The sequence below is a fragment of the Melitaea cinxia genome, chromosome 4, assembly GCF_905220565.1.
Source record: "Melitaea cinxia chromosome 4, ilMelCinx1.1, whole genome shotgun sequence".
NCBI classification, from domain to species: domain Eukaryota; kingdom Metazoa; phylum Arthropoda; class Insecta; order Lepidoptera; family Nymphalidae; genus Melitaea; species Melitaea cinxia.
Genome location: NC_059397.1, coordinates 11,355,881 through 11,366,565, shown reverse-complemented (window position 1 = coordinate 11,366,565; position 10,685 = coordinate 11,355,881). Strand labels below are relative to the sequence as shown.

Here is a 10,685-nt window from a genome sequence, read left to right as displayed (position 1 = left end):
TTTACGACACCGTTCCTGCAATAGTGTTATGGAGTCATTGCTTCGGTAGTGATTATATATAGATCCTTTTTGTAAAAAGGTTTCCGACAGTAAAAAAAAATTTCCTCTACATCCAAAGAGCCAATTAGGTATAACAAAACAAACTAACATTTCGGATAGTTTTTTTACTCGTGAAATTTTAATAAAGGTATCTTATGTTAATGTATATTATGTATATTAAAATGAAGAGTTTCTTTACTTACTTATAAAGAATTTTGGTATCTTACGTAATAAGAAACGGTGATCCCTGTTACAAAAAAAGTTATTGTATTGGCAAGATTTAATTATAAAAAAGTTAAATCGGGCTCAATAGAGTAGGGTGTAGTGATTTAAATACAAGGAGATAGTTTTGTTCTAGCAGGTAGCTGTCAGATCGTATGTCACAACCGCCTGGGTGGTCCGCGGTAGATGGCACAAATATTTTGAACGTATTATAATGTTAATCGGTGATGTATGCGAGGCGGCAGAGGCTTTGTTGAGGAACCACGACGAATGTCGCGTGTCGAGCACTACGAGTGACCATACCATGAAGACACGTGCAAGCCGAGACCTAAGGAGTTCGTCTATGTATTTGTGCGTGGTCGGAGGTGTGAGGGAGACCGTGTTATGTTAGTCTCGCAGTTCTGCGCGAGCGACGTGTTGAATCCCGATTGCAATGCAATACCTAGTGGGAGAGGCGTCATTGTGATTGTTGGTTGACACCTCGTGTATTGTAAGTAAGAAGTGTAGTGGGGGGCGATGTGAAGCCATTCGATGCTGTTAAATAGTGCGGTAGTGTGTTATCTATCATGGCTGCCCACAGCAATGGCTGATTGAAAATACATATGTTACAAGTGATTGGATTTTTATATGAAAATAACACACTTCGATAAACCAGTTTTTCTTCCAGTGTAAGAAAACAAGCTACAGCAATTTAGGTGTTATGATTAAAATAAATAATTATTATTGACCAATTTCATCTTTAATTAATCTAATCGTTGAATATTAGTGTAATAAAAATTAGGTTACGTATCTATACAAAAAAAAAAAAAAAATAGATAGCATTGCTATTTGCATGTAATTAACAGATTGATCTTAGATATTGAATTAATTTGCGCGCATTTGAAAGTAACTGGACAATTTAAAAAGTTAATCGAGGAAGTTGTTAAAAAACAAAACATAAACTATTCAATAAAAGTGTAATGAAAAAATTTAATGCTTCTTTCATTCACTGCATAATTGTAATTGATTATTAATTGATAAATATTGATAAGTACTACAGAAACTAATAAGAAAGCGGAATTCCAGATACCTATATAATTTTACGTCTAGTCGTTTAATGAATTTATAAAATATTATACTTCATGAATAATCATAAACGTTATAATATAGTAAAGCTTACAAAAATTGATAGGATAACTTAAACTCTTTGACCAATATTTAAGTTGAAGTAGAAAGTAGGTGAACTACGTAACATACTAATCATATAATTATTACCTACCTTATATTAACGGCCATTTTTATAAACAAGTTTGTCAATGATACATAAAAATAACATCCATGCAAACTATCCTGAAATAAATCACCGTAGTCTAGTTTAAAGCTTTTAATACCGTAAGTAACAATCCCAAGCAATAGGGTACCTAACCTGTAGGATTCTAGATAGGGCCTGTCTTCAGTCGTTGTCAGATAAAAGTGCCGAGCGGCATCACAAATAAATATATTCATTAGGTGACACCCACGCGCTATCTCGACACTAAATCCTGCGGTGTCGGCGTCTGTCCCAAGGAGCCGGGAGACTCGGGTAAAGCAAACAAAACTATACCAATAAGAAGCCAGTGCTATCATTAAATAATAATAGTGGAAATTGTTTTATTCGAAACACGATAAAGAACCTTAATTGGATTCGGGTTCAGGAAAATGGCGTCGTTATATAAGTAACGTACTTGTGTTTGGAATCGAGAAGATTCAATTTCTTTTATACTTATATAATTTTACTAGCTGACCTGGCGAACTTTGTACCGCCTTCTTTATTTTTTTCTTAAATATAATAATTAATATATCAAAATAAAATATAGCCTATCTTTCAAGTTGGATCGAACTGCACATGGTGTGCGAATTTTATTATAATCGGTTAAGTGGTTTAGGAGTCCATTGAGGACAAACATTGTGACACGAGATTTATATATATTAAGATAATGCTTAAAACGGAGCTTTGAATAACTGTCATAAGAATATGTCAATGTGATTGAGAAATAAAGAAATAAGTTTTAAATTTTATCAATGATTAAATTATTTATGATATGTTAAATATATATAATTCAATACTAAGTATTATATATATACCTATATAATACTTAGTACCTATTGAATTTCGTAACTATTTAAAAAAAAATATATAAAAAAAATATCAGAGCTGTGTTTAGCTTGTTCTATTTTACATTATTTATCGAATATCTTACAAATACTTGTTAGTGTTTGTTTGCGTATTAGATTAACATAAAAGCAGATTTTTTTCCTAATAGCATGAAAGTTATCAATCGTTTAGATAGTTTTTACTTTTTGACAAGTAAAGGACACTAGTTTTCTGTTTTTGTTTATGTATATGTAAGTGTTATAAGATTGGAAAAATGATAAATGATAAAATATATACCTTAAAAATAAAAATGTATCTTCAGATTAAAGCTCCTATGATATTACAATGTATACGTAAGCGTGTTTTATAAACTATTTATTTAATAATTTAAAATCACATTAAATAAAATAATAATATTCGATCTCACAAATGTGCAAAGGTGGCCGATTATCAAAAGTGATCTCTTACATACAATATACCTATATCTTCAATAGATAACAAATCTACTAAATTTTTTATTATAATTATTTATTTATTTTTATTTTAAAGTTACACCACAAATATATTACAAACAGAGCATAAATATAATTACAGACAGTGAAGTACAATGGGCGGACTTATGGCTAATTAGCCGTTTCTTCCAGACAACACATAATTATTATTTTTTCTAAATATTATTTTCGTTTTACTATTAATATCAATCAGTTAGTATCTTTATATTACTGATTTTGACCTAACATTGCTTATTAGAGTGAGATAACAACATATTCTAATAATGATAATAATAATAATAAACAACTTTATTGCAACTGAAACTAGCTTACATAGCAAACCTACTACTTGATATTAAATACATTTAGTGCAATGGGCGGTCTTATCGCTAAATAGCGATCTCTTCCAGACTAAACAACAGAAAGGAGCTAGCAGTGTAACGGGCTTGCGCATCGGCCGATATCTAATATATGAAATTCTATTGTCGCGGTGTTTGTTGCCATACTCCTCTGAAACGGCTGGATCGATTTTTATGAAATTTTGTGTGCATATTAAGTAGGTCTGAGAATCGGCCAACATTTATTTTTCATACCCCTAAATGATAAGGGTGACCCACCACATTTTTTTCGACAAAATTTTATATTTCTATCTTATTATGATTTGGCATATAAAATACACGTAACAATAAATTTTCACCCTTCTACCACCAACCGTGCCACCACCAAACGTTTGCCGGGTCAGTTAGTTAAAAATATATTTCTCTGTGATACGTATGTACGAAGCACAAGTTCCTACCTACAACCAAAGTTATCTTTGTATCTAGGAAGAAAGTGTTAAAATATTTTACGATAGAACGAAATTAACATTTTTAGATATTGCTACTTATTAAAATTTCTTAAATATTTCATTAAAGTCGGTTAAGTGGTTTGGTATGAAAGTCAGATTCAATCGTGCGTCTTATCTTCTGCATTTATCGATTACATTCAAATTAATACACATAATCGATGTAATATTAATATTATGTAAAAAGCTCTAGCGGTTTCATGGGATGTTTAGCTACGCTAGAATAAGTCAATGCCAAGATGGTGTGTAAAAAGGCTTACAAAAATTTGAAAACAACTTTTTGTATGTTAATGTTTACGTAAAAATTTTACTTTAATTCGGTTATTGATTGTTATAATAGGTACATGAAGTCTCTATACCTATAGATCTAGGCCAGGGTGTGGGAATCCAATAATATAAGAGTAGACTATTGTGAATTGACATTAAAAAAATATTTGCTGTAAAATAGCCCGTTGACGCAGTTTGTAGTGAACCTGCTTTCTGCTCCGGGGGTTGTGGGCTCGATTCTGACCCTGAGTCTGGGTGTAATATATATATTTATTTATATATGTATTATTTATATGTATGTTTATCAAAAAAAATGTAGCTATGCCAGTCGGCTGTTACCTATAACACAAGCATTAATTACTTTAGGAACAAATGACCGTGTGTGTATGTTGTAAATTTTTATTTATTTATTATTTATAAAAATAACAAAAACATAAAAGTAATATTGAAAGGGTTAAGTTTTTATTTGGAAATTTTACAATATTATATATATTTACAGCCGACCTATGGCGAGATAACCATCCAACTGCTGGCTTTGAAATACATAGGCCGAAGACGGGCGGCAGCGTCTTAGGTGCGACAAAGCCAGCCCTGCGGTCACCAACCCGCCTGCCCAGCGTGCCCAATTTTTGGCGTGAGCTTGTGGAGGCCTAAGTCCAGCAGTGGACTGCGATAGGTTGAAATGATCATGATGATGATGACATATTTATAATACATAACATAAGAATTAAATATTCACAGAATGTTTACGTTATAAATAATTTCCGCGTGGAATGGTGCCAAGAATACTGGCAGCATTTCCCCGTAATAGTAATTGTAATTTGTTGTCATATATCTAATTACACATCGCTCTTTAAATAGTAATTATGTTACATATTTCAATTAAATTAAATGATAAGAGATTAAGGTTGACAATGTTATTTTTAATTATTTCATTTCTATAATGCTATAAATTGTTGTTTTCTCACTATTGTAAAAAGTATGATATTTTTTTATTAGTCGAGATCAGTGGGTAGAGCTCATGTAATTTCTATAAAAGTTGTGTTAAAGGTCAATTTTAAAATTTTCAATCTATAAAAACAACATCTCATTGTAAGAGGTAATAGGAAATTATAATTTCATATAACAGAGTAAACTCTAAGGTAGGTAAAGCAGCTAACCGCAATTCGGATTAAATCAGTGTGAAGAATTAAGCTCTACTTTATTTTTTCTCTAAGTAAGAAATGATTTTATTCCAGCGGATAAAGTAAATGAATAAATAAATAAATATCCTATAACATACAAACAGAACTACTCAGATCACGGCAAACATCTGTATGGCCAATACAAATGTTTGCCATGTGCGAGGATCAAACCCGCAGCCGTACTGTGACCGTTGCGCCAACGTCGTAGGTATATCTTATTAAGGCTTTTATAGCTAAAGTGTACTATTTGGTTCAAATTATACTAATATTCAAGATATCTAAGTGACGCTGCTTCACATGAACATACGAGACATAACTAAATTTATAAGAAATTACGATATGGTAGCAATGTGACCAATAAAGACGAATAAAAGTTATTTGAAGACCACTTAAATTAATTTTCGTTTTTGATTTTGATTTTTTGACTAAAATAGCTACTATTTTTGATTACAATTCTTTTTTTGTGTAATTTGTTCGCCGTCAATTACTGTCAATTTAAAACAAATCAGAACAGATATTTATTCACCATTCGTTGTTATAAAGACAGGCTACCATTAGTATCTAATGAGGTCTGAAATAATGGTTGTCAAAGGATTGATACCGGTAAGTGCTTTATTAGAACATTAGTCAGGTTGAAATAGACATTAAAGTAGCGCTAAGTTTACAAAAATTTATAAATTATTACTGTGTCTTAGGGATCATTTTTTTAATATAATATCAAAACGACGTTCCTACGTCGGTTAAATATATTTGGTTAGTAATAATTATTTTCCTAAGTCTTGTAACAGTTTAAAATTGAAACATCTATTCGGGCTGTTTTTTTTTTAAATGGTATCCTAATTTTTATGCCTTTTTAATTTTATCACAAATAAAATTTAGTATACTTATTAGTAGATCTTTTGTTTTAGATTACTATTTACCTAGTCTTCCATATACCTATTAATAAAATTATAATTTAGTCTCAAACAATATTCCTACAGGATAAACATTGAAGTAAATAAATACTTTTTTTATAGCTTGCTCACTAAATCCCTACATAAATATCTCTAATATAAAATATCTTCTAGTACTAAAAGCATATAGTTACCTAATTTGAAGAAAAAGGGCTTATTTTCTTGGTAGTTTTTTTTTTTTTAAATGCTAACTGCATAAAATAATATAAAAACAAAGAGGAATCCTTTAAACGGCTTAATAAACCAGAATGAAGTATAAAAAGATCGACATATTAAAATAATATTGAATGTATTGATTATTCTATAGAAATACCATGAAAGTAAAACCTAGTACACTCACTCTACATAAAAAATAAAATAAAGATAGCAAGCCATTGTATCTGTAAGCGGAAACCACAACGTCGATCGAGATTGCTTCAAATTAAAGAGCTAGCACAATGAAAGTGTATTTACGATCAAAAGAACGATTCAAAAACTACAAGGTGGTAGCAGTTGCATTTCGACCAAGACCTTCCGGCAATCCTTTTCCCTGTAATTATAAATAAAAACGTTGCACTGATACACGTTCTATTATATATATTATTGAATGCGAGTACTTTATGCCGACAATATGAAATAATTGCTGTTGTTTTATTAACAAAACTGTTGATAATTAGATTCTACCTAACTCTTATTAAAAAAATAGGCGGCATGTTGTGAAGAGAAACTGCCATATGACGTCTATTTTTTATTTTCTGTAGCTTGTATGTAAACAAAAAAATATTCCTTATTTAATTTTTCTGCTATTATCAAAACACTAGTTAATTCCCATATAAATAATAAATACTAAAAATACATATAACCTCAAAACGAAGTGCGCGAAGAATGTAATAACGTCTCTACTTCAACATAATTAGAATGGATAGAATTGCGTTTGTTACATCAATTATTAGAATGCTAAGCATGATTAACTAGACCTACGTTTAATTAAGAAGTCGTTGTTTTAATATCGCTATCCCTATTACAATGCGCCAACTATTAAAAGATAAAGCAAGAGAGGTATATATTAACACCTTCGCTATAAAGAAATGGTGAAAGATCACCTGTGCTCACTACTGTAATACTACTACCGAGCGGTAGAGCACCTGTCCCTTTCATACAGTTCAAGCCTAAGCTGAATCGCACGAGTGTGAGTAGGAGTAGATTTATTCAGGCGCGATTATAAAAGATCTTAAGTCGTAGCATTTTTTTGAACGACTAAAGCCTTTATAGTCGTTCATTCAAGTATCATAGTGTTTTATTAGGTTCGATAAACTCAAAGAACAGGACGGAAGGCTGTAAATGAATCGAGCGCTGCCGTAGTTTTGCTTTTGACGCGTTCGGAAATCGAATTAAGAGCGTTAGAGTGAGAGGTGTATTGAGGTTCGACTCAGTGAAGGCAGTTTTTTGTTATTGTTTGGCGGCGGTGATTTTTTCCGAGGCGTGCTAATGGGAGTAGGCGCGCGAGTGGGCGCGCCGGTACGGCAAGCGCGCTCTTCAGTGTTCTGGCTGAGCTTCAAGCGAGCGCGTGCTGGCCGAGTACGTCCGTAGTTTCTCAACTTGTTTAGGTTAAAGAACTGATCGTTCGTGAACTGTTGTGTTGGTTGGTGCTTATGATCTCGTCCGCGGTGGCTCGACCATGTTGATATCGGCGGGCAACGGCCCCACACCCGAGTTCTCTCCCGCCTCGTGCTGCGCGTCCTGGAAGATGGAACCGGCGCCTCCAGCGGCTGCAGCCATCACACAGCCGCTTAACATTTCACCAAACGGTATGTTCACATTGTTTATCTATTGGAATTATTTTATTGTTACACTACAGTGTCTTTAATTAAATAGAAAAATAAATACAGCAGATTATATATCTGCAATCATAATTACTCAAAAAAAATTTCAGAATTGGAATACGTCACGTTATAATGTCTTATCATTTCAGTCGTCAATAACTTTAGTTTGTAAAAAAAGTCGTAACTAAAGTTATACCTATATTATGATATATTTTATATTTATATTATATGTGAAAAGGGATATATTATATTGGTAGATATGGCTACAAATGCATATTTTGGCATCGACCAGTAAAAACTTTAGCAAACCCGTGACCATGGCGCTTACACTATTATAAGACCCTGTACCGAAATATCGCTATATATAGCTTATAGCCAACAGCAAACATGGGAAATATCCTATTTTACATATAGATCATAATGTCAGTAACATGAAAAAAAAATGTTTAATTAGTCACTGGTAGTTTGACAGAGAGGACAGACATCTGAATGTCGAACATTCATAATTAGCAGGTGTATAAACAAGTTTGTTCAGTTATTTTTATTAAAAAAAAACACGAATGATTCTTAACATTAATGTGCATTAATTACTCTCATAAGAACTTACTTTGTCTTAATTCTATAATTGTATTACATTTTTTTTTTCATTTAAATTCGGGTTTTACCCACCAGACTGTTTAAAATGTTTTATCAATGTGAGGTCGAAAAGTTTATTTACTTTATATTACATCAAAAAATATTAGCACGTAAATTAAGAATATAATTATTACACTTATTATTTAAAATATATTCGTGTCTATTAAATATATATAATATTAAGATTCTTAATATAAGTAGGTAGGCTTATACGAAAATGTATATAAGTACCAAAAATATTTTATTGTATTTCTTTTTCCCGTCGGCATGTTCTGAATGTTGATTTGTTGATTTATAACATTTAATATGTTATAGATAGTTCTTAACTGAAATAAAAAAATATACATATATATGTATACATATGTATGTATTTATTTATAACCATATTTAGAAATAATCTCGTTGTAGATATATCAAACAGAAAGTTCACCTTTCCTTACAATGCTTATTATTATTATATATTATGTATATTTATAATTTATTAAAAATAAACAAAAATGTTGGCACATTTAAAATATTGCAGCTGGTATTGGTACATGATCTTTGGGCTTGTTATTGTTTTATAATTACTGTAAGAATGTTAATATTTTGCTCGTAAAAGCTTTGAACATATAGCAATTACTCTATTACTAACTGACTTCCAAAAAAGGAGGAGGTTCTCAATTCTATTGTATTTTTTTTGACTGGGTGGACCGATTTTGAAGTTTTTTTTTAATCGAAAGGTGTTGCATGTCATGTGGTCCCATTTAAATTTAATTGAGATCTGACAATTACTTTTTGAGCTATATCTAGGAATGCGTATTTACTTGACTAATTTTTTCGTCGACCTACGTTGTATGATACTGCATAACTTTTAATTGGATTTACCAATTTTGATGAAACTTACTTTAATCAAAAGCTAATGCTTGTCATATAGTTTTATTTAAATTTGATCAAGATCTGAGTAGTAGTTTTTGAGTAATCTTTGACAACGCGTATGTAACCCTACGTTGTATTGCTTGTCGATATAATTAATTCGGTTTTTTTAGTATACGAGCAAACAGAATTATTATATTTGATTTAGTGTGATATAAAAAAATAAGAATAATTTAATAATAATATTTAAGTTGTCTTTCTATTTTAAAGTACATTTACAATAATAAACGAAGTGTGTTACACTGTAATGTCTACATGGTTTTTAGTAATTTTTTTTTGGTTTTGTTAACCTTATAAGATAAAAAAAAATATGTATTTGTTATCGGTTGATGCATATGTTTGTATTAAAAAATATGTTTATGAAAAGTTGCTTCATTAGTACTTGTATGGTCAATCATTTAAATTTAATCATATCAATCATAAAGTAAGTTTAATAATTTTAAAAATAGCGAAATCACATTTAGCAAAATAAAAACATAGTTACCTTAAATATATTTTATTGAATTCCTTGTAGGTATAAAAGTTTATTTCGAAAATATACTAGATACGAACTATACACTACGCTCTTGGTTGTAGAAAAAAAAAATATTTATCGGTATCCACAGTTAATTAGAAAGAGTTAGTAAAAATGTCATCTATATAGGTATTATTTTTCTTACTTAGTAGAAATTTTTTAAAGTTGTATGATACGTGCTATTAATTATTGTATTTAATTCAAAGTTATATAACTTTTTTATTATTATTATTTGGAAACAAACAGCACAAAACAATACAATTAATTCACATGACTTTATATTATATAATCTTTAAAAAATACAGAGATTGTTTAACACTAAGGGCTTAATTTTCAAAATTGCTGAAATACTGTTAATTTATTTCTAATATGGAGCCCAAACAAAAAAATTCTCACTTCCAGCTTAAGAATAAGAAAGCTTGCATAAGAACTTTTAGCGCCTTTTTCACCATCGGCAGAGTTAAATTTTAATAATAATTTAGACCAAAATTAAATATATGAATGTCTCAATCTTACTTCTTATTAGAAATCTAAAAATATTACGTTCTAACTTTTACTTTTCCAAAATCCATATAAACTTTCTTGTCATTTGTATTTCATATGTTATTATGTTCCCCTGAGGATGGAATAACTATAAAAATTAAAATATATAGGCAGGTAGGCTACCTACACGCTCGTATCAAAAACCGAAAATGTAACTTAATA

General features: G+C 30.5%; 1 protein-coding gene across 1 annotated transcript in view; it reads left to right on the top strand.

Annotated features, from left to right (window-relative positions):
- Positions 1 to 7,770: 7,770 nt before the first annotated feature.
- The window catches only part of LOC123669886 (paired box protein Pax-6-like), a 52,215-nt gene continuing 49,300 nt past the window's right edge, over positions 7,771 to 10,685 (top strand). Inside the window, exon 1 of the mRNA XM_045603406.1 lies at positions 7,771 to 7,900. Within this exon, the coding sequence (XP_045459362.1) occupies positions 7,771 to 7,900 (130 nt within the window). The remainder of the gene's footprint in view (positions 7,901 to 10,685) is intronic.